The sequence below is a fragment of the Phaenicophaeus curvirostris genome, chromosome Z, assembly GCF_032191515.1.
Source record: "Phaenicophaeus curvirostris isolate KB17595 chromosome Z, BPBGC_Pcur_1.0, whole genome shotgun sequence".
Lineage (NCBI taxonomy): Eukaryota > Metazoa > Chordata > Aves > Cuculiformes > Cuculidae > Phaenicophaeus > Phaenicophaeus curvirostris.
Genome location: NC_091431.1, coordinates 47,050,538 through 47,078,387, shown reverse-complemented (window position 1 = coordinate 47,078,387; position 27,850 = coordinate 47,050,538). Strand labels below are relative to the sequence as shown.

General features: G+C 41.1%; 1 protein-coding gene across 1 annotated transcript; it reads right to left on the bottom strand.

The window, feature by feature from the left end:
- On the bottom strand, nucleotides 1–27,850 carry LOC138733701 (excitatory amino acid transporter 3-like). Its single transcript, XM_069881167.1, is given in 13 exon segments — nucleotides 1–491; nucleotides 3,727–3,861; nucleotides 4,359–4,489; nucleotides 4,491–4,554; nucleotides 5,092–5,214; nucleotides 9,940–10,047; nucleotides 12,029–12,238; nucleotides 13,569–13,657; nucleotides 15,570–15,612; nucleotides 21,071–21,185; nucleotides 22,948–23,040; nucleotides 24,612–24,693; nucleotides 27,365–27,850. Coding segments are annotated over 13 exon segments (1,923 nt in total). The 3' UTR covers nucleotides 1–247.

The window sequence follows — 27,850 nt, the reverse complement described above, 5'->3', positions numbered from 1 at the left end:
AACCCCACAAATCTATTTTACAACTATCTCTTTATTCAACCTGAAAGCAAGGACTAAAAGTGGTGAGTCCAAATTGTTAGGAGAGATGATGAGAAGGGGGCAGAACTGATGAGGAGAATCAGAGTTTGTGTAGTAAATCAAATCCATGTGAGATGTAATTAATTCTCAAATTATTTATTAAGCTTTTTGAGACACTGCATATGGCCATGTCCTTTAGATCTCCTGTTTCACCTGAAAGCTGCTGATTTTAGAACTTAGATGTCTGCATGAGGGATATGTCATCAGACTTATCTACAGCAAAGCCTCCATTGACATATGATTTCTTGGTCTCTCTTTCACTACTACCAGGTGTTGTTTCCAAGGCAAAAGGATTGACTATGTTGACTTGAGAGGTGCCATCCCTCTGCTCCAGCTCCTCCTTAGAGAGCTTCTCCACTATCCCTGCACCAAAGGCATCCCCCAAGACATTCACCATTGTTCTGAATCGATCCCTATGGAATAAAAATGTTAGCAGACAAACTATTATGCATGTTACTTAGAAAATCCTTTCAGCAAAAGTAAGCTATCCTAACAAATGCAGAGCTATTTCTTATCCAGTGCAGATTCAGAGTAATTCTGCAATTAAAAGAAAAAAATCTTGTAGAACAAAAACCAATTTTCTCCACATGTATTTGAAGCAACTTGCAGTCATTTTCATGACAAATTACTTGGCATAGGATGTGTGAAACTGCAAGTCATGTCACTAATGCTTTGGATCAGTAATAATACTGATGCACACAAACTTACAAAATGTTGTAGCGATCATTTCTCAGGCCCTGGAGTAGGCTGCAGAGCTGGTTCTTTTTGTGATGAGACTGCTTTTGTTGGGAGGAGATATTGTGGGGTGCAACAGAGGAGTCTGCATTGTGCTTTTTGCCTTTCTAACAGTCATTTCCTCCACCAGAGGAGTGCCTCACCCAACATCTTCAGCATTCTGTCCCAAGCCCTGGAAATGGGAAAGACTAGCTTCTCCTTGTTAAAGGGTTGAAGTACAACGTTGTAATAAGCAGGTCACCTAAAGAAATGTGATATTTCTGCACTGTTGATTTTTCTCCAAACAGAAATCTGACTTGTAGGCCCCAAAAATCTGCCACTAATTAGCAGAGGAGCAACAAAACCATGCAATACAGCACAGTTTGAAAATTGGCTCTCAACTAAGGTAGGGAGAGTGGAAGGTCATGCTTTCCTGTTTTTTTCTCCAGCCTTCTTTTTAGCTACACAGCTGCTCTGTAGAGAGATATTGAGGAGGATATATTCACAAATAGAAGGGACTGCAAAAACAATAGTGAAGTGACTCGGTGTGTTTCATATATCTATTCTTCTACTACAACCACTGATCACCAGTGCTAAAAATGCCTGTGTGTTCTTCCCTTGGAAAGGAAATGCACGGTAGAGAAAGAAAGAGAGAATGGTCAAGAAGAATTCTGGTAGGATCAATGTGACAAACAAGGAAATTAATAGCACTGGAAACTCATCTTTCTCAATATTTCTGTTCTTAATTTTTTTCTGTTCTTCATTAGAAACATGGAAGTATTCCTTAAGCGTATATAATAAAACTTTGGTAAGTTCGGAATTAACTAGAGGATTGGTGATTAGCCACTACTAGCAGGTTTCAAAATAATATTTTAGGCATCAAGTACAAAAGGCAAAAGCGTTAATGATCTATGTGGCATCATGGCATGCATTCCATCTGCTGAGGTGCAAAATGCATTGGCCGTTATCCCTGGTACATTGAATTAATCTTTAATTTACTTTACACAGCAAGACACTTTAATCTGTAAAGTATCTCAGTTAGAATCAGAAACACCTTGAATTCCACCCCTGTTTAATGATGGAACGGGTAGCTTCCATGTATACATATGGTGCCTAAGAATCACCTAAACTGTGGACTTTCAAATTGCAGATGAGATCGTGATTACTGTAAGAAACAGGAAATTACTGTTCTCTTTTTCTCTCTCTCCATCCCTTAAAAGAAGCAGATGGCATTGAATAAAATGATTACGATGTAGATTAAATGTCTCGGTGCAACACATTATTAGGTTATGGAATTCCTCTCCATGGGATTTGTGGAAATCTAAAAGTTTATATGGGTCCTGAAAGCACTGAAGCATTCATAGAAGAAAAAGAAATCTACTGAGAACTGTTAAAACAAAAACCACCTCTAGCTCAAGAACTCTGTAAGCTGCAGGAGCCTGGGAGAATGTTTAGGGAAAAGAACAAATACACGTCTGTTCTTACACTCTTCTTCAGTTACCTGCTCTGAGCCAGCAGCTTGTACTGATCTTTACCATCCTTAACAAAACTAAATGCCGACTGGGTAAAAAAGAAAGCTGGAGAAAAGGAAAGGATTGTGGAACACAGAAAACAAACTTATTAGATGCCGTTGCAGACAGTTGATGGAGAGAATGTACTTGTGGCTGGAGCTGGTTTTTTTCTGAACAATTATGCTTATACAGAAATTGAATTGATTCTTGGATCCATTCAACAGCCCTGGTTTTCTGAACGCTGGCATTTCTCTCTACAGCTTGCAAATTGAGTTACATAATCAAATCTATTATATATATACATCTGTGAAATACATAGGATGCTGCCAGAAAGCCTTCAAGAAATCGATAGGAAAGGGTAGGGGAGGAACAGTTTTGCATTTACCTTCAGTGTAAATATCAGCATAAGAAGAAGATCATGTAATGATTAAGATCTCTGCGTTGATACCAATGAAATATCATCCATGTTGAGTTACTGCAGGTGAACAAGGCCTTGGGCTGAGCGCTAATGCTCAGTTTAGAAGGAAAAAAAGGTGTATTACCAACTAAAGTTATACTCTTTAACTTGTGACTCTTGTTATTACTTCCCAGTGAATCATGGGACAAAACTGAATGCTGATGTCCTTCTCAACTCCAGAATGCGCTCTGTGATTCCTTGCAAAAGTAGCAGAGAAACACCTCAGTGTAAATTGAAGAGAAAAGATTACTGGTGAAAATGTTTCTCTCCAGAAAGAGCTGCTTAATAGGTCTTCGGGGTTTTGATGTGCTCCGAGGTGAGGTGGTTCAGATCAGGCATAAGGAACACCTTCTGTTTGTGTGTGCGTTCTTGTTGATCAAGCTGCTGGGCCTTTGAAAAAATCTCAGTAAAGACCAGCCCTAGCAAAATAACGCTGCCAGCACAGACCCCCATACAGCCTGCCATATGTGTGCCTGTGGAGTTAAGGGTCAGTTTTGCTTAGTTCACTTGCTTTTCAACAGTGCATGGACTTTACGTGCTTTGTGGAAAGCAGCTGTGTTGTTCTGTCTGTGACTGCATCTGATTGCTATGAATGGTGTTTGTATTTAGCACAATATTGTGGCAGCTGAGACACTTGAGAGGCAGTCCTCAGTACTGGCAGATTTGTCTTTCCCGAGTGTCACGTTAATAATTTATTAATGGCCACTGGTTTAAGGTTGATGGCATCTCTGGATGTGAGGTTACTCACTGCTACACTTGCAGTTGGACTTCTCTCAGAATTAGATCCATTACTACATTCAACTCTATACTGAACAAGCCTGTCCATTAGAAGAGCTGTTGTCCAGTTCCTGCAGCAGTGCTAAATAATTTTGTTACCTTCTTTCTCAGACTCACATGTTCCCATACAACCTATGTAAACATTAAAACTAAGGAGAAAGATTTAAATATTAAGTGCCTTAAACTTACAGAAGCCAGTCAACAGCAATGATGAGAGTAATATCTTCTGCAGGCAGTCCGACAGCACTCAGTACAATCACCATGGTGACAAGTCCGGCTTGGGGGACACCTGCAGCCCCGATGCTGGCTACTGTAGCTGTGGCACTAAATCCCAAACAAAGCCCAGAAAAAGCATTTACAATACATGTTGTTCACAGAAACTCTTATTTTCTGGCACAAATAGTCTTTTTTCACGGCAAGAAAGAAGTCCAAATGTTCCAGTTTTCCTCTCAAACATATCTACTCAAAGTCTGGTGACAAGTTTAAGGAACAAGTCATTATAAATGCTGTTACGGTTACACTGCAAAATAACAGGTAACGCATGACTAACAAGCGAACTGGACAGATCATTGGTAGATGCCAAGCTGCTTTGCGAGTGTTTGCAGTGGAAGAAAAACAGCAATTTCCACAATGGTGCATGTCCTGGCCCTTTCTACCTCCTCATAAAGTTGCACAGGAACGGCCTCAGACCAAAACGTAAGAATGTTTCTGCTGCTTCTGTGCTGTGAATAATAGTTGCACTTTCTCATGGGGTATCCAAAGTTAATGTACTCATTGAAAAAACACCTCCAACAAAATGCATGTGAGGGCTTTATTCTTACCTAATGGTAACTATTTTGCCCATATCCAGTTTCATGTCATTCAGTTGTGCAATAAATATAGCTGCTACTGCTTCGTAAAGAGCTGTGCCGTCCATGTTGATGGTAGCTCCAACTGGAAGAACGAACCTGGTTAATTCTTTTGTCAACAAAGTTCTTTTCTTCTGCACACCGGAAGGTGACAGGCAAAGTTGCTGAACTGGCACATAGATAAACATACAAAGTAAGCACAGGCTTGCACACCGTTTCTCTCATACCCCTTTTTCCTCATAGCCTGATCTGCTCTAGGACTGAAATGGAAACATGCAGGAAGGCTGCAACATGAAAGTGAGATCTGGCTTTTAATGCAACATAACTTTTGTTACTTCTTCTAATTATGGTAAGGAACAACAAGGTCTTAGTTATCCTCAAAAATACATGGTAAAATCATCATCACATGCTCACAGAAACAGCGCAACAGCTTAAATTCTAGCAAGCCTGTGACTAATGAACAGGACGATGAAGAACTGTCTCCTCCAAGGAGGGACAGACTCTTGTTCGCTGTAAGGCCAGCACAATCCCTAGTGCCCCTTTGGGTACTCCAGAAATAATGAGGAAAGTAATATTTCAACTTCCAAGGGATTTAGAATTGGCTAGGTGAAATCAGAGTATGTAACAAAGTAGCAATAAAATCAGAGCGCAAACAATGCAATTACTACTAAGAACACTATGGAAAACAAATATTTCTTTTGTTTACCTAGAAGAAATCATGAGGGCCGTCAGAAGTGCTTGAGCCATCCCCATGGCAAACTGATAAGGATTTTTCCTTACTATTACTAAGTAGATCAGTAGCAGAACTATACAGGAATGGATTGCAAGTCTGCAAAATAAAACAGACTAGTTAAAGAAATGGATCCATCTCATTGCCTTGTTTTAATAAGGTGGTGATAACAGGTATCTAGTTCTGTCCTCAAGTACACTTTTGAAAGACTAAAGGTGGCCTTAATGACGCATATGTTCAAAATCTAGAGACTATGTCACCTTAAGAAAGTGTAGACTAATGCTCTTCCATACTTCCTTTTGGAAAGGAGAAAGAGATTATTAATTGTTTCTCTTTCCAAAGCAGAACAAGAATTAACCAATATATTGGAAATAATTTTAAACCGATGAAGATGAGAAAACTAAAGTAACAAACAATATTTAAACTGATATGTAGAAGGAGATTTGAAATACAGTAAAACACTCCAATCTCCTGCTAAATCTTTACAATGCTGACTAGAGACAAAACACAAAAGCAGACTAAACTATTTTTCCAAGGTCTTCTGTTCTTATTACAGAACACATTTTGGAATTGAAGATAACTATGGTTTCCAGTTAGGGACAGATGAATTCCACATCTTTCTGCAGAAACTTCAAACATGATCCTAAAAAAATTACACACTTGCTTTGTGAAAAACTGTGTAAAATTAGGTCTACAATTAAAATGTAGTGAGGCATTCCAGGCTAAACAAATGAGATATATGTAGTCTCACCTTCTTTAATCTTGTAAGACGCTGAAATACTGTCTTTTGAAACTATTAATTTTTAAAATCAAGTCTGTAGATGTGTAGAAGATTAAATTGTCCTCTTGACTTCAGGTGCTTATGCGTTTGCCTTGACATTTGTGTGGGTCTCAGGGACAAACTCATCCTTCAACTTGTGCATTAATTTTGAACACTGTGCGTATTTTGTGAGTATTAAGATTAGAGGTAAACAATCTGCTCTAAGTATATTTGAAATGAAACCTATATGAAAGGTGTGTGAAAGGTGTGTGAAATATTTCCTATGTTCCAAGGTGGCAAGCAATTATGAAAAGAAATTACCACAGCCTGGAAAGATGAATCCCAGAAATGTTGTCATGTATGACCTTGGGATTTTTATTCTATCCTCACAAGATGTTCTTGCAGACATTACTGTGTTGTAATGGTCTTTATGATTTCAGAGCAGCTGATAAAGACAGCAATAAATCATGGTACCATTTGTTCTCCGCAAAAATACGCCGTTAAGAGAGCAGTAGCAACACTACAGAAATCCACACCAGTGTCATAAATCATCTGCATAACCTAACTATTCGTTTCCTTGGAAAAATCATCTTTTTAAAAGCAAGCACCATTAATGTTTTCATTCTCTATGTCAACAACTGGTTTATTTAGTGGAATGTAAATAGCAGCATGCAAATGTATTGATAAAATTTTGTGAAGAATTTTAGAGAGAAATCAAACAATTTATATAATGGTGCCTGAGAACAAACTGAATTCTGCAGAACATATAGAAAAAAATATAAAGAGGAACGGGTATTGTTAGGTGTCTTTAGCAAAATGCTGATGAGACTAAAAATTTTGAGTATTTCCATGTCTAGAAGCATACTGACTTCCAAACCTTTATTTTCAGAAACTTATATGTGCATGCATCTTTATAGTGGCAGCATGAACATAGTATTACCCCAAATAAAGTATTTATGCATATTTGCTTTGCTACTACTGGTTTTACTGAAACGAATTCAAAGTAATATTCATTTTCATGCATAAAACACAACTCACAGCAAACAGCAGAAAACTTCATACCAAATATTATAATCAACTGAAAAGAGAAACTCTAGTAGTGCTCAGTTTTAAAACAGGAAGACGCTCGTCCCTCAGAATCCCAAACTGGCATTCCTTACAGCATCCAGATAAGCAGCTGCTTTGCTGCTTTCAGAAAGGACAAAGGCACAGGCAAGAGTCAGGGTTTTTTTGGGTTTGTTTGGTTTTTTTTTCCACATCAGGCTGTGACTCCTTTGGCAGTTGTACTATGCCTCATACTTTGATTTTCCCCCTCTGTGTGACTGCTAACATGCCCTTGTCCTGACATTGTCACCATCGTAAGTGAGAAGCCAAAGAGAATTAGTGGCCACTTGGAGCAGAGGCACTGGGGGGAGTCTGTTCCCTCATAGTGACCTGAATGAGACACAAAGACTGAGATGTGTTGCAGACAATGGTGGGTGAGAGATGGTAGGGCTGAGAATGTGAAAGGTCATGAGTAATAAAGCTGGGAAGAAAGTGAGATAGAATACACGCTGGAGAGGAAAGTTAAGGGAAAGGAAGAGGATGACAAGACACACCAGCCTTCAGGCTGTTGCACTTTTTCTTGATAGGGAATACGAGAAATAAGTTTAAGATAACCTGTAGTTTTCAGGATCAAGCTTCAAGGTAGGTTGATACAGAGACAGCTACAGAAGACACTGATGAACAGGACACTCCGCAAACAGACAATGTCAAGTAAATAAGGATGAAAACCAAAATGACAGTAGGAACAGCAGTGTTGAAGAAAATAAAAAGCCAAAGACTAAAACTTCTGTTTGCTGAGAGGTGGCAGAAAGGGTATTCTTGCACATTGGAAAATGTAGAACAAGTACCTCTTTCCTGCAGCCTACAGCCTTGTGTATATATTGTCATCTTTGCTCCTGTGATCTGATTACAAAATGATGCCCCCAATGGCTAGTTTTGCAGAGAATGTGGTGCTGTTAGCCCTTGACCACAACAGCTTTAGCATCATCCACTGTAGGACATCCTGTAAGAGACAAACTCTGCAGAGGTCTACCCTAGCAGCCATCACAGAAAATCATGGCAATCAGGAAGTTTGGTGGAACACAGATCTTTTCTCTTTGAGGTTGTGACGCTGGGTGCCCTTAGAATATTCAATCTTTCTGATTGCTCCTGCGAACCTACTTAAAATTGTTATGCCTGTCAAGTCCATGGCTACCAGCTAAATGGGAGACTAGATGTGGTGGTAGTTTACTTCGCAGTTGAAGTACTGTGAAGAAGGCAGTGCGTCTTCACACATGTCTTAAGGAAGATATGCCCTGTTACACTACATGCAGTTACCATTAACAGGTAAACAGTCATAAGATTTGTTATCGGATCTAAAACTGTAAAACTTGCTATCGGATCTAAAACTGAAGTGAGAGGGCAGTAATAACCCATGAAAAATATTCCTCCTCTGAGTTTATGTGAGTGAATAACATAGAAAACCTGTAGAGTGATAGTGTTATTCTACAAACGACTTTCATCTAAATTATGATCATGGCCTCGTTTTAAATGTACGTAGAAAATATTAGACCCTAGATTTTCAGTCTCTTGTAAACATTGACTTTTGCATCCTTTAAAAATGCATTTTCTTCTCAAGGTCTAAATGGAAATTCACAAAAAATTGCATCATGCACTAACTAAACATGACTTGCAGTCATCTCCATAACGTTTTGAAGGAGTCATGATTCAGTGTTATTTCTGTTATTTTTACTTAGGAAGTCATTATATCTCAAGTAATTTTTAAGCAGCTAGTCCAAACATACTGGCTTTTGCATAAAACCAAACAACACTTTTGAAATAAATATGATTATCTAGCAAAGGTTAATTCCAAAAAAAAAAAAAAAGAGAGATCCTTCTTGGCTATTTATAGAGGAGTCTGCATTTACGACTAATGTATCACCCTTCTTTCTGCCTGGTTGTCAGAAAGCATGTGAATGACATTTGAAGAATGGCATACATATGCATAAAGTGGTGTGAAAGAAGTCCTTGAACAACTTTAGATCTAGCCTCTAGACAAAACATTAATAAATCCTTAGTATATTGAAAGAATTATAGGAGTGGATACTAAGGCAATGAACCAAGAATGCCTAGAAGTTTTGCTTCATTGAGCTGGAGACAGAAATTTAAATGCATTTAACTTATTTGGACTGCAATATCCATTTACCTATTTCAAGGGTTCTTTGTAGGATAGTCCTCAGAGATATATAATGATCTTGCATTATAACCTTTATTACTTGGAGCAGTTCAATTGCCCCTTTAAGGGTCCACACCTGCAAGGCTCCACATAGTGCAGGTGTAACCTACCCCTCTCCTTACTGTTCTACACAGCCAAGGGTCTAGAAGAACAACTTACTTTGGGTAAGTTACTCAGACAGCAACTGCTGCTTTTGCAGCTTCATCAGCTTCCTTTGCCTTGAAGGAGTAACTAACAGTGTAAGCCCTGGGGCTTCGCTCGATGTCAGCTGCCTGCTCTGCATTGAGGTGGGAAGGGATCAGTTTCCTCTTCACCATCGTTTACTGTGCACTGCACTTAATACACATTTGTATTGGGTAGTGGAGCTGGTACACCTTGGTCCCGTGGAGGCTGCCAACTTAATCCAGGTATCTGTTTATTTTCAATAGGCTGGGATCCCCTGATAAGCCATGATTAACCACCTCATTCTTTTCCAACTTCTTCCAGTATCTAGCAGAAGTGTTGCCACTCTCAAAAATGCAATGATACTGGCTGTTTCAGCATGAAGCTGAGAAGATGAAACATTGAATACACGGTCAAACTTTGCTTTCTTTCTCAGAATGCAAGGCAGTGACTTTTAAAAAAACCCATATGCATTCAGCAAAATGTGCACTCAAAACATACTCTCACATCCTCACAATATTTTCACTGTTAAGAATTTTTGTTTATGACCTAGAAGAGGCTAGGTGTTGTGGATAACTGAGTTGTAATCAACTCAGCTCTAAAAACTGCACTTATTTCATTTCATCCTTAAGAGAGGACATACCCAGTTATTACAGTAGCCATATAAAGACCCAGTTTATGGAAGATTTCCCAGTTGTCAACTGCTATTATCTTCCCAGCAATTAAAAACATGACACCAACTGGCATATACCTAGAAAGCGAAAATAAAGCAGTTAAAAATGAATTATCAGAAATACTGTGTGCTCATCACAGAACAATTTCTTGCACAGTATACCTTTTCATAACCAATTGAAGACTTTTTTTTATATTGTATTATGCAATTGAAAGCTTTTTTTACCATCTATTACACAACTGACTTTATTCACTTGCAGCAAGACTACAATAGAGGTGATGAAAAACAAGATTAGAAAATTAAAGTAACTGTAACCTTTTGCATAGTCTAGCAAGTACTGTATGATCTGGTGTCACAAAACACACAGAGGTGGAAGTCTGCAGGGCTAAGACCAATACCTGTGAATTTTGCAATCACACACTGATAAAGAAGGTCTCCTGTGCTAAGCGCAGCTGCCCTGCAGCACTGGGCACTATATGTGGGTCACCTGCACAGAGTAAGAGTGACTCTAGCATGTGGAGACAGTACGGTCATCAGTGTGTTGCCTCAGGTCCCCATCCCTCAGAAAACCATGGCCATACCTCACAAACATGAATAGCTGCATGGGCTACTGCCTATAGAAAATTCAAGGCAAGAATCAGGACTTATGCTAGGAACAGTTCTACTGCACTCTTTTTGGTACTAATGAGCACACTGTCACAGACAGAAGTTGCCGCTTCAGAGCTTTGAGTACTATAAATTAATTTATAAATTTGTGATTGTATCAAATTTATACATTTTGAAATATAATCTAATCTTATAAAATGTATGCGTGCTATCTCACAAATAAAACAGCATCTTGTGCAAAGCAGGGACTTCTACTTCCTTCTGAGCCCTGAACTTGGAGAAAGCAGAACTAATTCCTTATGCTGACAGCATTAAACTTTACCTTATTCAAGGCAACAACTCCCACATCTGTAGATACACAGGGAGCCTGTAGCCACAGCATCATGCACATGCAAGATAATGGACAGTCAGTTTATGGATAGGATCTTGTATTTGTGGCATGTGTTAATTCTTAAGTATTATTAATGGTAATTTGCTGCACATTGAGGCAGCCTAATTCATGGGGCAGTAACTCAGCTTGAGATTAAGCCAGCTGCTTAGCAGAGGACAACTTCCAGAAACCAATTTGCCTTTCATTAAAGGTAACAAAGAGTGTGCAACTAAACCCTGGGCAGGTTTACTGTTTTATAGACTTCTCAAGAGTGCTGGGACGACAGAGATATCCATGGAACAGGCAGATCTGATAGGCTACTCTTTGTGTGAAATATGGCTATTAGGAGAGTATTGTAGTAAAGGGCATAAGGCACTCCACATGTTGAACTGAACTCTGGAAGGGATTGTGTGGGCTTATAGTCGTGGTCCTGTAATTATGGTCTGCATGGACAAAAGCTCTGTGAATAGCTGTGAAGTCCAACCAAACACTATCAGATGAGTCGCTACATTTTTAAACTGTTTTTTCCATCTGAGAATCTTATGATAGAATATTGTGAGAATGTTTTTTCAATAAACCTACAGGCAAAAGGTAAATGCTTTTAAGTTGTATTTTGCAGACCATTTTGTAATTTGCTCTGTGTCGTGGCTTGTATATTAATTTCTATTTCAAAACGAACTTGCCTCCAAGGACAAAAATCCTGTGAATATAATGGCTACCAGGGAATAGCGTTCAAGACTAGTAAGGGCATGTGGGTGGCAATGCTTCAATTATCCTCAAATTATCAGTGCAGTTGTACTGGTTTTAGACAACCCCCTAGCAAAAATGTCTGAAAAACTCGGGTTTCTAGTGTACCAAAAACTTGTTTCTCGAGTATATAGTAAGCAGAAGCCCCATATCTGGTTTCCTCAAAAGGATCAAACTCTACAGAAAGGAAACTATTAACTAGCCTTTCTTTTAAAGTTGTTTGCTGTAAAGCACTATGCAAAAGCAAATACAAAGTATGAGTCTACTCTTACTTCTTCAATGACAAAACCTACTTAAAGAAGCTGCTAGAAAATGCCAGTATGTCCTTGGACTTACCATATAATTATCTGAACTATTTTCAGTGTAGCTTCGTTCAGGACATTGGAAAAATCCACCAGCACTTGTTCTTTCTCTCCCATTTTCCCAATAACCACTCCGAAAACAATACAGAAGACGACCAACCCCAGCACATTTATGCCGCTGGAATATGTGCCCACAAGTTTGTATTCCTCTGTTTTGTTCTGCAGATTTAAGAGAAAGGAGTTACTATATGAACACACTGAGTTTACTTTAAGGTGTTGTGAAACGAAAACACATTTAGATCTTTCTTTGAAAAGACACAGAACTCTTCCCTAGTCACTCTATTCCCTTTCTAGCAGTGCCAAGTCGGCAAGTTTAGGAATGAAGGCAGAACTAAACTGTCTTTGAATGTTTTGTATTTCAAAGCTATGCAAGGATCTAACCGAATCCTAGCAGGGGGTAAAACACACCTTAACTTATGTTGCCCTTTCTATAGACTTCTAGTACACACTATGGCAAGGTCTATGTATCCACAGTCATGTCCCCAATATACTCAAGACTTATTCCCTGTTGTGGAGAACAAAACACAACTGATACAAAATCATTGCGTTTTTTTCTGAGCAACTAAAGGGTTTGTGTTCGGATTTAATATAAGCAGTATGTTCCAAAAGAACTGAGGTAATGATGTCCAATACTACTCCAAGTTTAAAATCTATTGTTCAGCTGAAAGCAGTGAAATTGCATAATTCATAGCAGAATTGGATGCACATAACAAAAATCCTACAAAATAAGCAGGTATTCACAGATATTCCTCTGTGTTTATGCAGAAGGGGTACAATTCTTTACTACATCCTGCTTCAGGATTTAATTAATGTTTTTTTTTGGTATAGCTTATGTTCCTACGTTCCCATTACTATAAGATGAAATTTGGAAGGAGTATAATAAAACCCATATTGATTTGGTACTGTGTTCATATGCTACTGAATTCCTTTCTGTCTCTCCTGTAGCAATTCTACGCTTTGTAAATGATCAACACCCATAAGTAGTCCACACCTCACATCAAAGGTTTGTCAAACCTCTTCTTCACTTCTGTCTTTTTACATTTTTTTTTCCCGAGTAACAAACAAATAACAAATGCTTGCCGCTCTTTTGATTTCTGCTAAAAACAATTATGATTTTCCATTCTTTCCACTGTGCTTACAGCTATCTCACAGCTGCTCAAGCATTTCATATCTAGGCTTTCCGTGGTGACTGTTTTCTTTAATTCCTCAGCAAATTGAAAATTTATTAGCATATACAATTAATGGAGCATATGAGTTGATTATTTTCTTACATCATCTATTATCTTTGGATTGTTTAGCTTGCAGTGGAGTCCTGTGGTGTTCTTAAACCTGCTTGAAGATCCTCATAATCATCTCTAGCATTTACTTATCAAGTTTTGTGCCCTTGCTAAAATCTATCTATGTATCATTTCCTCCCTTTTGTCATTCACTAACCACATCAATTAAACCAAATTTATTGTAATTTCTTTCTCCCCACTTTATATATTATGAAGGAATACAATAATAAAGGCCACACCTGTGTTGCAGCAGGTCCTCCTGTAGATGTGGAGTTCTTGTTATCCATGGCAGTTTTAGCTTCTATTTTTTCACGTTTGGTTTTATACTGGAAAAGTTTTTCAAAAAAATAGAAGAGCTTATTTAGAAACACAAGGAAACTGAAGAATGGACAAAGGCTTAGCCTTTGCCCAGTAAAAATAAGAGAAAAATGAAGTAATTTGACCTGAAGGTAGCTAACATAGACAAACAGGCTATTTCCAGTTCAGGGGAGCCATCACAGTTCTGTACTTCAGGTGCTGCAGATCAAACAAGTGATGTGCAGATAATATGCTATGAATTCTGCTCATGAGGCTTCATGGGGAGGGGTGGGAGGGGGATGCTGTGGACCTGGTGTAGTCTTGTCGGGGATGAGATACAGCTCCTGATAACGGCAAGGGGACTTTCTGCTGAGGCAGTCTCGAAAGAATTGCTGAAAACCACCTCAAGAGGGGTCTGTAGAGCAGAGGCACCTTATAAAATCAGACCCCTGGTAATACGTTCAGTGCAACTAACACCATTATACAAGGCAAATATTCTCTGTGGCCAAGCTGTTCACTTATTAGTCCCCTTTCTCCTCATTAGCAGGCCCTGAAGCTCCTATGCACCAAGCAGACGTACCAAACAGGTTTCTTCTTCCCCTGCCTACTGGCTTCAAGGTCCCTTGGTGTCAGGCTGACTACTATCTTCCTTAGTGGCCTTGGAGGTCCCAGGCATCCATCAGCCAGACGGTGGTAATGACCCCACCACAGAATATAGCATAACAGTAAAACAGCATCCAGAGCACCATCTGTAAAACCAAGCTGTTACAAGTCCTGAAGAGGAACTTGGATGAAAGATGCTGCTGGACAGTGAGACCAGCCACTCCAGGTGCCCAGGGCCGCCTCCACCATTGTCCACTCTCTCCAGGGACTGAATGAGTCTTATTATTTTACATCTTTTTTTGAGTCTAGATTATGATTGTTTCATTGATACAGCAAACCAAGCATTAAGATTCAACCCAATCTGCAGAGGGTCCAGGTGATTATAAACCGTAAGCTAAGTGGTGTTATTATAAAATTGTATGACATTGATCCTGCTTCTAGAAATTTTATGTGATTCCGAATATAAAGTCTGTGCTATTCTAATCATAATATCCTGTTAAGAAAATAAAGCTTTACTTCTAATTATGATTTAGTGCTGTCATAATTTTGCTAAGGATCCCTAAAGAAACTGTTTGCCCCTCAGTGTTGGGTGACAATAATTAACATACAAGAAAATCTACATGGTTTATAAAGTGGAAATACATTCAGTGCTGTGCACAGCACGACAGTTAATATTGTTTCCTGGGAAAGGTTAACTACCTCACGTAGAAACCTCAGATAGACTGGTAGGAGGCTGCTGAGGAAGACAAAAAGGGAAACAGAGAGCACCACAAAAAACAGTTGATATATTTACTCATATAGATGACTGAATCTGAAGTAAATCTGATATACAGACAGCGGTTTCCTCTTTCATACTGCAAATCTCACTTTTTATGAAAGATGTCTCAAACAGACTCTACCAATTGGCTGCCTGTTCCTCAGGATGGATCATCAGGTCTGGTAATGGACACGAGATGTGAAACACATCAGGGTGAGTTATGCAGATTCCATCAGATACTGGGATATTTTAGGACAGATCCTCATGACACGGTTCTTCTAACTGCCTATCTCAAAAGGAAATGTCTTGTCTGCTTGGTTTCTGCATCCAACTTCTAAACAGTGTCTTCTTGCAAGGGCTGATCAAGGACTTAATACCCAATAACAGAGTGTTTATCATACTAGAAATGAAACCAAGATGCCTTACAAAAAATCTTTTTACGGGACATCAAGATACTCTTGGACTCCCCTGGACTTCTCAGAAATAATTAATCTCCAACATAGTTTTTAGGGACATCAAAGAAGAAGATTTTTTAGTTACTAATGAAAACTACAGTAGCAAAGAGGAATATTCAAACTCACGTGTTGGAAACAGGCCTGGAGAATGTTTTCTGGGAACATATTCCTGTTAGAAAAGTAGAGACGCTAAGAACAGGAAGAGTAAGTTGCTTATAAAACCAAAATGACTAAATCTACTGCTTGAAAAACAGATCTGATTGTGTTCATTTGCCCAGAAATAAGTGTATTTAGCACCATCAGATAGATATAAAGCTGAAAGAAATTAAGGGTTCAGGACTCCCCAGTGGTCAGTTAACTGTTTTCCTACTGTTGAATTTTTGGGCTTATTTTTCAGTATTTGACATTTCTGTTCATCAGCTACTAAACGCAGTGGCTTCCTTCCTGCTACATCAACTCCTTCATTGGCATGAGGAATATAGGACATGCCATTTTCACAGGATTTGTCCAATAAAGGCAGGGGAAAAAACCCAAACCCCAACTCCAACCTCTTCTAAACACTAAGCCGGTAGAATCAGATGTAAGATGTGCTCTGTTGTGGTTTTGAATTCAGAAATTAATCTTGGCTGACAGAATATTACCATGCATACTCCACGGTCAAGAACCATCCTCAAACACTGAAAAACTGGGAAATTAGATGAGAAACAGTGCAGTCTGGGTGTGTGCCTCATTTCCAACCACCAATTTCAGATTCAAATAATTGCAGAAAAAAGCATTTATTGAATACAGTGCAGAAACAGGCAGCTTATATGCTGAAGTAGAAGTCTTCATCTTCCTTCCAGATCTTTCACAAATTCCTGCCTTAATTTTTTCAGCCATTTAAAGCAAAGTTTATTCAAAGGTAAGAGCAGTTTGTAAAAGCCTGGGAATTTCCTTAATCTACTGAAAACTGTCTGGATTTTAATCTTAAATCTGATGAATATAAGTACATGGGAAACATAACTATAATTCCTTTAAATGAGAATTTCAGAGCTACAACTCCTAAGGCACAGTCTTACATCTACAAGAAGCTGAACTATAAACTGAAGCAAAACTCCAAGCTACCCTTAATAACACTTCACATCACTTTGAGGACATTTGCATGGAACTACATCAGCCTTGTGAAGATTTGTAGAAACATTCATGTGGAAATTACTGATAAAAGGCTGCAATAGCTTTTTTTTATGCAGCTGATTGCACAGTTTCTCTCACTGATACATGGGCAAGCGACCATGAGGAATGAGATGAGCTACCCAAGGACTTGTCATTCTAGTCCTGCCCAGGCAGGAAGGGACAGAGGCTGGGAAAAGCTGTGGACTGCCAAACTGGCTGTGGGGTTGAGGACTCTTAACCATCTTACATATAAACCTCAGAGAAACAGAAGTATTCTCAATAAGACGTACTTTGATCTGTGCTGGGGCAGAGGTACCCCAGATGACAGAAATTCTCTATTAAACACAATGGAGACCTTTTCAAGGCAGACATACACATAGAATCATAGAATCATAGAATCATAGAATCACCAGGTTGGAAGACACCCACCGCATCATCGGGTCCAACCATTCCTATTAAACACTAACCCATACCTCCCAGCACCTCATCCACCCGTCTTTTAAACGCCACCAGGGATGGTGACTCAACCACCACCCAGTGCCCAATGACCCTTTCCGTGCAAATATTTTTCCTAATGTCCAGCCTAAACCTCCCCTGGCAGAGCTTGAGGCCATTGCCTCTCGTCCTGTCCCCTGTAACTAGGGAGAAGAGGCCAGCTCCCTCCTCTCCACAACCTCCCTTCAGGTAGCTCTAGAGAGCAGTGAGGTCTCCCCTCAGCCTCCTCTTCTCCAGGCTAAACAACCCCAGCTCTCTCAGCCGTTCCTCATAAGACCTGTACTCCAGCCCCTTCACCAGCTTCGTTGCTCTTCTCTGGACTCGCTCCAGAGCCTCAACATCCTTCTTGTGGTGAGGGGCCCAGAACTGAACACAGGATTCGAGGAGCGGTCTCACCAGGGCCGAGTACAGAGAGAGAATAACCTCCCTGGGCCTGCTGGCCACGCCGTTTCTGACACAAGCCAAGATGCCATTGGCCTTCTTGGCCACCTGGGCACACTGCTGGCTCATGTTCAGTCGCTGCCAACCAACACCCCCAGGTCCTTCTTCTCCAGGCAGCTTTCCAGCCAGACTTCTCCCAGTCTGCAGCACTGCACAGGGTTGTTGTGCCCCAAGTGCAGGACTCGGCATTTGGCCTTGTTAAACCTCATGCCATTGGTCTCAGCCCAGCGGTGCAGCCTGTTCAGATCCCTTTGCAGAGCCCCCTGCCCTCCAGCAGATCGACACTTCCACCCAGCTCAGTGTCGTCCGCAAATCACAGAATCACAGAATCACAGAATAACCAGGTTGGAAGAGACCCACCGGATCACCGAGTCCAAACTTGCTAAGGGTGCCCTCATTGCCTTCATCCAGGTCATTGATAAAGACATTGAACAGGGCTGGACCCCACTTGTCACTGGCCTCCAGCTGGAGTTAACTCCATTTCCCACCACTCTCTGGGCCCGGCCGTCCAACCAGTTTTCCACCCAGGAGAGTGTGCGCCTGTCCAGGCCAGAGGCTGACAGTTTCCGAAGCAGAATGCTGTGAGAAACTGTGTCAAAGGCTTTACTGAAGTCCAGGAAGAGCACGTCCACAGCCTTTCCCTCATCCAGCGTATGTATATATGCACGTTTAATTTTATAAACGGCAAAGAACTGTGTATCTGGAGTTGCATTTCCCCAAGCCAGTCATATTTCCTGAAATGAAAAATGCTGAGAATGCCAATTTTAGCAGTTGATTCTTACATGACAGATTAAGTAAAAATTCTACAGAAAGAAAGCAGTGGGTAGGAATAGTGACATAGAGCAGAAACTGATTGCACATGGTGAAAAAAAAATAATAGAAACCTTTTTGAGGGAACTACTTAGCTACTATTCCAAAAGCAGCCCTTCTGGGGGGATTTTTTTTAAAAGTTTTTAAACGCATTAGCTCTGAAAACCTGCTCGAGTCTTCACAGACATTTCTAGGGATTTCCTTCTTCCAACCACATAAAGAATCTATTGTTTTCCAGGATGCTGATGCGGAAAGACTCGTTATAAGATTGCCTGATGATGGAGAAAACTTGTTGACTATGCAGCCCTTAGAAACTTTCGCATACTATGCCTGTTACGAAAGGAAACATAACATAGAATCACAGAATCATAGAATCATAGAATTATTCAAAATGGAAAAACCTCTCAGAGTGGCTCCAATCCTTAACCTACCAATGCCAAGCCACCACTAAACTATGGCCCCAAGCACCACATCTACATGTCCTTTAAATACCGTCATGAGTTGTAAATCACATCCCTGGACAGCCTGTTCCAGCGACTGACAATCCTGTCAGTGAAGACATTTTTCCTAATATCCCCCCTAAACCTCCACTGGAGAAACCTGAGGCCATTTCCTCTTGTCCTATCGCTCGTCATTTGGAGAAAAGACCAACAACCACCTCACAACAACCTCCTTTACAGGTAGTTACAGAAAACAACAAGGTCTCCCCTCAGCCTCCTTTTCCCCAAACTAAACAGCCCCAGGTCCCTCAGCTGTTGCTCACACCACTTGTTCTCTAGACTTTTCACCAGCTTTATTGCCCTCCACTGAACAGGCTCCAGCACCTCCATGTCCTTCTCATACTGAGGGATCCAAAACTGAACACAGGATTCAAGGTGTAGCCTCACCAGCACCAACGGACACAATCACTTCCCTACTCTGGCTGGCCACACTCTTCCTGATACAAACCAGGAGGCTCCTGGCTTTCTTGGCCATGTGGGCACACTGCTTGCCCAAATTCAGCGGGCAGTTGACCAGCACCCCTCAGGTCTTTTGCACCAGGCAGTTTTCCAGAAACTCGTTGCCAAGCCTGCGGCATTCCGTGGGGTTGTTGTGACTCAAGCACAGGACCCAGTGCTCAGTCTTGTTGAACCTTATACCACTGGCCTCAGTCCATTGGTTCAGCCTGTTTAGACCCCTCTCTAGTGCCTTCCTTAAGCAGATCAACACTCCTGCACAACTGGATGTTGTCTGCAAACTTACTGAGGGTGCACAGAATCCCCTCATCCAGATCACTGACAAAGATATTAAACACAACCAGCCCCATCACTGAGCCCTGCGGAACACCACTTCTGACCAGCACCAGCTGGATTTAACTCCATTCACAACTCTTTTGGCCTAGCCATTCAGCCAGTTTTTACGCAGTGAAAAGTACATCTGCCAAAGCCATAAGCAGCCAATTTCACAAGGAGAATCCTGTGGGAAATGGCGTTAAAAGCTTTACGAGAGTTCAGGTAGACAAAGTCCACAGCCTTTCCTTCATCCACTAAGCAGGGCATCTTGTCATAGAAGGTGATGAGGTTAGTCAGGTAGGACCTGCCTTTCCTAAATCTGTGCTGACTGGGCCTGATCACCTGGTTATCCTGTACATGCTGCTTGATGGCACTCAAGATGATCTGCTCCATAAGCTTCCCCTGCACTGAGGTCAGCCTGACAGGCCTGTAGTTCTCTGCATCCTCCTTCTGGCATATCTTGTAGACAGGCGTCACATAAGCTAATCTCCAGTCACCTGAGACCTCCTCAGCCAGCCAGGACTGCTGATACATGACGGAAAGCGGCTTGGTAAGCACTTTTGCCAGTTCCATCGGTCCTCTTGGGTGGATCTTACCTGGCCTCATAGTCTTGTCTGTGTCTAAGTGGTGTAGAAGGTTGCTAACCATTTCCTCTTGGATTATCGGTGTTCCACTCTGCTCTGCATCTCTGTCTTCCAGCTCACTGTGCTGGCAACACACAACAACTGGGCTTACTATTAAAGACTGAGGCAAAGAAGGCATTAAGCACCTTGGGGTTTTCCTCATCCTTTGTCACTATTTTTCCTCCCACATCTAGTAAAGGACAGAGATTCTCTTACTCTCCTTTTGCTGCCAATGTATTTATAAAAACAGTTTTTATTGTCTTTTACTGCAGTAGCCAGATTAAGGTATAGTTGTGCTTTGGCCCTTCTAATTTTCTCTCTGTGTAACCTCACAACATCCTTGTAGTCCTCCTGAGTTGCCTGCCCTTTCTTGAAAGGTCAAAAACTCTCCTTTTTTGTCTGATTTCCAGCCAAAGCTCTCTGTTCAGCCAGGCCAGGCTTCTTCCCCGCCAGCCTGACTTTTGGCACGTGGGGACAGCCTGCTCTTGTGCCTTTAAGACTTCCACCTTGAAGAATGTCCAGCGTGACTCTGCTGCTGCTCCTCCTCCTCCCTTCTCCAAAAATCATATACCCTATCGATAACTTCATGACTGCTATGGCAAAGGCGGCCACCAACCATGTTTCCATGATGGCAACTATCTAATAGATGGATCTCCATCTGGACATCAAGCTGTTGACCACTACCTTCTGACATGTTGACCACTACTCTCTATTCTCTCTTTATTCATCCAAACAGCATTAGAAAGTATTTTGATTGTATTACACTTAGTAACTCCATTTCTATTTGTTTGGGCTTCTGCAACAAGAGTATGGAAACTGAACAAGAAAACCTCACCTGATCACATCCAGCATGGCATCAACAGTAGTGACTTCTGGAGTACTGCCCATTCTGTCAATCTCATCAGCACTTTGACGCGCTCCGGCTTTAATGGCCACAACTAAGATCATCCCTGCAGAAGGAGAACCAGAAGAAGGGCTCACAGGGCAAGCAGATGCATTGGTGCATCCTGCCTCAGTGTATGCCATGTAGCTAAATTCTTCATGCACTAAAATCCAAAAATGCTTCCTCTGTTGCTCATGCCAGGCTGTTCAGAAAAGAGAAGTCTATAGCTGGTGTCCTTAAATGTTAGGTTTCCCCCAAAAAGGAGCTACTTGCAGCTCTGCCACTGAACTTGGGAGCTGTAGCTTTGTTTTGACATGTATGGTACTAAATCATCACTGCTCACCAAAAGGGTAAATTTCTTCAGCTTGGCTTCAGCTGAAGTGTTCAGCAACTTCTGCATGGTGATACTTTGAATCGCTACTTACATTTTCCCTTACAGAGTTCTTCTTGTTACTAGCTTTCCAATACAAATACAAATGTGTTGTCCTGTGACCCTGAATTACAATAGGATGTTTTGGTAAACTTAGTTAGCAATAATGTTACTTGCAAGAAAGGATTCAGAAACAGAAAAAGAATACTAGACTGAAATCAATGAATTTTCCACTTATTTCCGTGGCTTCATTTTAGGCATTTTTACTACTACATGACATACCAGACTTTGCCAAATGTACATTTTTCCCCCCCTCCCATAAGTCCCAAAACACCTAAAGCAAATGGAACAGCTAAATCTCAGTGTGGGGAGCAAGAGGCATTTGTATGACTCCTCAGCCAGGAACAAGGCTCTCTAACAACAACTGTGAATAAAACTGAACTGGATTTGTGCAACTCTTCACAATATAATATCACAGAATAACTCAGAATAGCAAGGACCTCTGGAGGTTGTCTGGTTTAACCACTCCTTCAGGATAGGGACAATTTCAAAGTTAGACACATCTTAATGGTAGTTTTTATTAGTTTTCCTTACTCTTTTAATAGAAAATTCCCAGATTAGGTACCCTAAACAATGTAAGCACAGTGATACATTATTTTCAGTGATGCAACCTCTAGAAATTAAACAGGCCTTATACGTGCTTATGGGATTCTTTTTCTGTTGTTAAAGACCACTTTACTTTACAAGTAGGTCACATACAACGTACGTCTTATGCTTCAAATACATGTTTCACTTAGGCTCAACAAACGCAATGATAAGCCACACAGAGAAGGGCAGCTGACAGTGCAGGATTTGATTTGATTTCTTATTTAAGAAGATAGGCAAAAGATGTTTGTTTAAGCCACTATGAAAGAATTCAAGTTTGCTGGTAGGGTATGAACTTCCTATAAGTGGGGATGTGAGTTTTAGAAAGGTAGGATTCGAGTCTGGCACTGACAGAGAGGACAAAATCCTTAAAGGAAGGAAAGAAGATAACAAGTAAAGCAATATTTTCTGTCACTCTTTCAGGTGGGACACATTACGCACACTCACATCTGAGAACCAGTGACTATCACTTTGCCATTGAGGAAATGCCCTTTCTAGGTAATGCTCGCCTTCAATATTTGCTCATGTTTCTCACTGCTGGTCACTGTTTACCTAAGCAGACAGCTTAGGTAATCAAATCCTCCCTAAACTGAAGGCAAAATTGCCTGTGGCTTCATGCTGGATATGAATACAGCCCAAATGTGAACAGCAGGACTAAATTCTCCCTGTATTTGGCTACAAGTATATCAAGATGCTTGGTATGATTCCTGCCTCTTCTCCCCATGCTGCCTTGGGAAATCAGTAATGTTACAGTGCTGTATACTTACAATCATGCAGCGCCGAGGATTTTAATAGTTACGGCATTACAGAGTACCTAGTGTTACAGCAAGGATCGTAGTGGAGAAATAATATATGATCGCTCTCAAACCAATCTTCCCCGAAACGTTGGAATCCAAACCAGCAACACCTGCAAAAAGAACCGCAAAACCAAAACACTAAGAAACATCCTTAGAAGAAACTTGTTATTTTTGTAAAGACAATTATTTATTGTCTCTTATTTCTATGCAGGAAATTTTTCCTTATTCAAGGTATTTCTAAATATCGGTTGCATTTGTGAGAAGTGTCTATAGCAGACCAATATATCTGCTTCTGCTTTGCAAAAATCTTATTTCTCTGGATTTTTCCAGGACTCAAAGCTCTTGGTACTGTTTTTCTCTTGTTGCCCAGTTTTCATTAATTTGCAACCCACACGCATGTAAAAAAAATAAAAATGGAAAAAGTGAAATCAAGTCTCTCATATCTTCTCTTTCTTGTCCCAGGACCTCAAAACCCTACCAAAATGAAATGCTGCACTGATTATGTACCTTTTTTTTTTTTTTTTTTGGAAGAAAGGATGGGAATATAACTAATAAGACTGATGTTAATAATTTTGTTTGACGGAATAGCAGGAGGCATCAAAGCACAACAGGGATGAGGATGGTACAGGACCCTCAGTAGAAAAGAAGAGGCACGTGCTTTTGGGCAAGATACATAGACATCCCATTTGAAATCCTGGGGGAGGAAGGAAAACTCCAGATGTTCCTTGCCTTGCAATAACTTCTTTTATTCTTTATTATGGACCCTTTTTTACCTGAATAATTTGATTGCTATTTCCAGGATGAATATCAATTTAATTTTCATATATTTTTATAGATTTTTTTTTCTCTATTACTAGGTGATTCTGAGGACTTTTCTCTTTAAAAAATAACCAGAAAAGAGGACAACATTGTAAAACTTCTGAAAAATCAGAATTGGAAAAACGAGACGATTACAAGCGACCAATTTAATCCCAAGTTGTTTTCAACTACTGATTTTTGCATGTGGAATATGTTATGTTGCCAAAGTTATAGACACTTAGCTTCTCCTACTCCTATTTTAGAACCCCTGTCTACCTGTTTAAGTGCATCAAACCAAGTCCTGTTAAGACTGGATTATAGCACCATCAGTCACCTGCAGCTTTTGAAGTCCCTCTGAAATTTCTTTCATAATCTTGTTTCGTTGTACATATTTACAGCTGCTTCCATGAAATGCGAATGTATAAAGCTACTTTGCCTAGGAGAACAGTCTGACTTAAACAAAACTGAGCCTAAGCAGGAAATATGGTGTTCCAGAAATTTTTACCAGTAGCCACATGAATTAGTCTCAGTTTCACACAGCCTTAAAAAAGTGACGCTTTATTACAACACAAGGTTGCAACTTCATGAAAGACCAATATTTACTATTTTCTGTCTGACAAGAGCGATTAATTTTTTTTTTTTCCATTCTGGTGTCACAAGGGTATAGAGAATGTTCCTAAACAAAGCTATGCTTTTGAAAGTGCTGAAAAAGTTATAATGCAGCCTTGAAAAATCATTGAAATACATGTTTCAATGCTACTGGCATTGTTAAAGCTTCATGCCAATCCAGGAAACTAATTTTCTAAACTTTTTTGTGATTAACACTCTTCTCTCTTTGCCTTCCTGTTTAGTAAGGTTCTTCTGGAACATTCTGAACACAAACCAATCCCCAGGTTTTCTTCGTCCACTCTTCTGCCTCTAATGACAACTCCACTCCCATTAAGCACAGGAGCATCTTTGTGCAACTGCCAACAGAGTCAATCCCATTTTACTGCTTCCAGATTGGTCTACAGCTTCTTTTATTGTTTCCAAGGAAATGTAATAAAAATATCAATGATTTCTGTATTTGCCTTTCAGAAGTTACTCAGATCTTTTGGACTACAAAGAATGCATTTGAAATACTCACTGTTTCTTGTTGAATAAAAATCCATCTGAGGTCTTTCAAAACCTCCACTAGTGTGCCAGCACAATGCAGCAGAACTAATGTAATTTTGTGCCTCTGCATCAGGTGAAGTACTGTGGACTTTGTAACAAATCCTAGAGGAACACGCTCCACATTCCCAATGACAAGGCATCTACCTAGGACTCTGTGCTGGGTCCAGCCCTGTTCAACGTTGTTTCGTCTGTGTACAAACCCAGGAGCTAGAGGAGCAAAATGAGGCTCCCAGGATCCAAGAGGACGTGGCCAGAGCCTTGCTTGCCCAACTAGACACCCACAAGTCTATGGGGCCGGATGGGATTCATCCAAGGGTATTGAAGGAGCTGGCGGATGTGCTGGCCAAACCCCTTTCCATCACCTTCCAACAGTCCTGGCTGACTGGGGAAGTTCCACTGGACTGGAGGCTGGCTGACGTTGTGCCCATCTACAAGAAGGGTCGCAGGGAAGATCCAGGGACCTACCAGCCTGTCAGTCTGACCTCAGTGCCAGGGAAAGTCATGGAACAGGCGATCTTGAGTGCTATCATGAAGCACATGCAAGAGAACCGGGTGATCAGGCCCAGTCAACACGGGTTCACAAAAGGCAGGTCTTGCCAAACTGACCTGATCGCTTTCTATGGCAAAGTGACTCGGTCTGCTGGACGAGGGAAAGGCTGTGGACGTGCTCTTCCTGGACTTCAGTAAAGCCTTTGACACAGTTTCTCACAGCATTCTGCTTCGGAAACTGTCAGTCTCTGGCCTGGACAGGTGCACACTCTCCTGGGTGGAAAACTGGTTGGACGGGCGGGCCCAGAGAGTGGTGGGAAATGGCGTTAACTGTAGCTGGAGGCCAGTGACAAGTAGGGTTCCCCAAGGCTCAGTGCTGGGTCCAGCCCTGTTCAATGTCTGCACTCAATGACCTGGATGAAGGCATCGAGTGCACCCTTAGCAAGTTTGTGGATGACACTAAGCTGGATGGAAGTGCATCTTGGCTTGTATTAGAAACGGCGTGACCAGCAGGTCCAGGGAGGCTATTCTCCCTCTGTACTCGGCACTGGTGAGACCGCACCTTGAATCCTGTGTTCAGTTCTGGGCCCCTCACCACAAGAAGGATGTTGAGGCTCTGGAGCGAGTCCAGAGAAGAGCAACAAAGCTGGTGAAGGGGCTGGAGAACAGGCCTTATGAGGAACGGCTGAGAGAGCTGGGGTTGTTTAGCCTAGAAGAGGAAACTGAGGGGAAACCTTATTGCTCTCTACAACTACCTGAAAGGAGGTTGTGGAGAGGAGGGAGCTGGCCTCTTCTCCCAAGTGACAGGGGAAAGGACAAGGGGGAATGGCGTCAAGCTGTGTCAGGGGAAGTTTAGATTGGACATTAAGAAAAATTTCTTCACAGTAAGTGTTATCAAGCACTGGCACAGGCTCCATGCTGAGCTACTTCTGTGAAATACAGCAGGCCTAGACTCACGAGGGACACACTGCCCTGGAGCACGCTACACATCTGCAAGTGTCCGCTGTGGATAAGTTGCTGGTGAAAAAAATAGACTGCCTATCTGCAGTTAAACAAAAAAAGAGCTTTTCCCTCAGTTCTAGCTCTTGCATGCAAATATCAGCACTGCTCTTCAGAATATTGTCTACACTGAGAAAACACGTTTGTTGCTTTCAGAAGTCCTGGCTACCCTGCAGCACCCTTGAATGACGGAAGAAAATACGGGACAACACACACCGATCAATGTGATCCAAGTGAAGCCGTTTTATTTAGGGTTCGTTCTGCTTTTATAAACTTGTTTAACTTTAGCCCGCCTTCAACAGTTACCTTCCTAATTTGCATAACACAACAGAGTCGTTGTAACCTTTTATAACCTTGAGGACCCTGGCTATGGCTTCCTAGCTCCTCCCAGCCACAGTGCTTGGGTTGCTCATTGTGTGTTGCTACCCAACAATTCCCCCGTTTTCTTTTTGAGCAACCAAGCACTACAATACTGGCAATGAAGATAAACAATCCTTGCTTTAACGCTCCAACAAGCCACTTCCTTGACTTGTGACACAGTTTCAAGAGCTGCAACTCCTGGGGCTAATAAACCGGCAAAAACTTTTTCCTCAAAACTCCAAAACCGAAAAATTTTTTCCTCAAAACTCCAAAAACATATTGTATCCTTGGTGTAAACAACGTTAACTTTCCCAAATAACAAGGTCCACCAACTGGTTTGCTAGGTATTCCGCCCCCATGCTCTGTCACCACAGATTAGAAAATATCCGGGTGGAAGAGCCTTTTCAGAACCGTTATTCCAAATTCCCTTTTCTGTCAAAAGACCACCCCAGTTTCTTCTTCCGATGTGAGGTCCTCTTGCTCAGTCGTCTTCCTTTCTTTCCAGGGCTTGATCCACTTTTGTGGCACCCAGCGAGGTCCAGTATCTGTTAGGACACAAGCATAACCTCTTCCTGTCATTTTCAGTTCAACAGGTCCTTTCCATTCACCTGAGTCCCAGTCTTTGTATTGTACCTTGATACCTTGCTGGTCCTGGTTATTCAATCCTGATTCTAGTGATCGATGATGAATTACAATTGGAGGGCTATTCCTAGTTCCAGTAAGGCGCAAAAAATTTAACACATAAGTCGCTTTTGCAATTCTTTCACTAGGGGGCAATACATCTCCTCCCCCTTTTTGTTTTTGCAAAAGGGACTTCAAGGTTGCATGAGAACGTTCAATGATTGCCTGACCCGTTGGAGAATGTGGGATACCCGTGTTATGACGGATTCCCCATTGAACACAATAATGTTTAAATTTTTGAGAGACATAAGCTGGCCCATTATCTGTTTTTATCTTTTGAGGTATCCCTAGTGCCATTATGGCAGCATACATGTGTTTAATTATGTGTTTTGCAGATTCCCCGGTCTGTGCCGTGGCCCATATGGCCATAGAAAAAGTATCTACTGAGACATGCACATATTTCAATCGCCCAGACTCTGGAATATGGGTCACATCCAT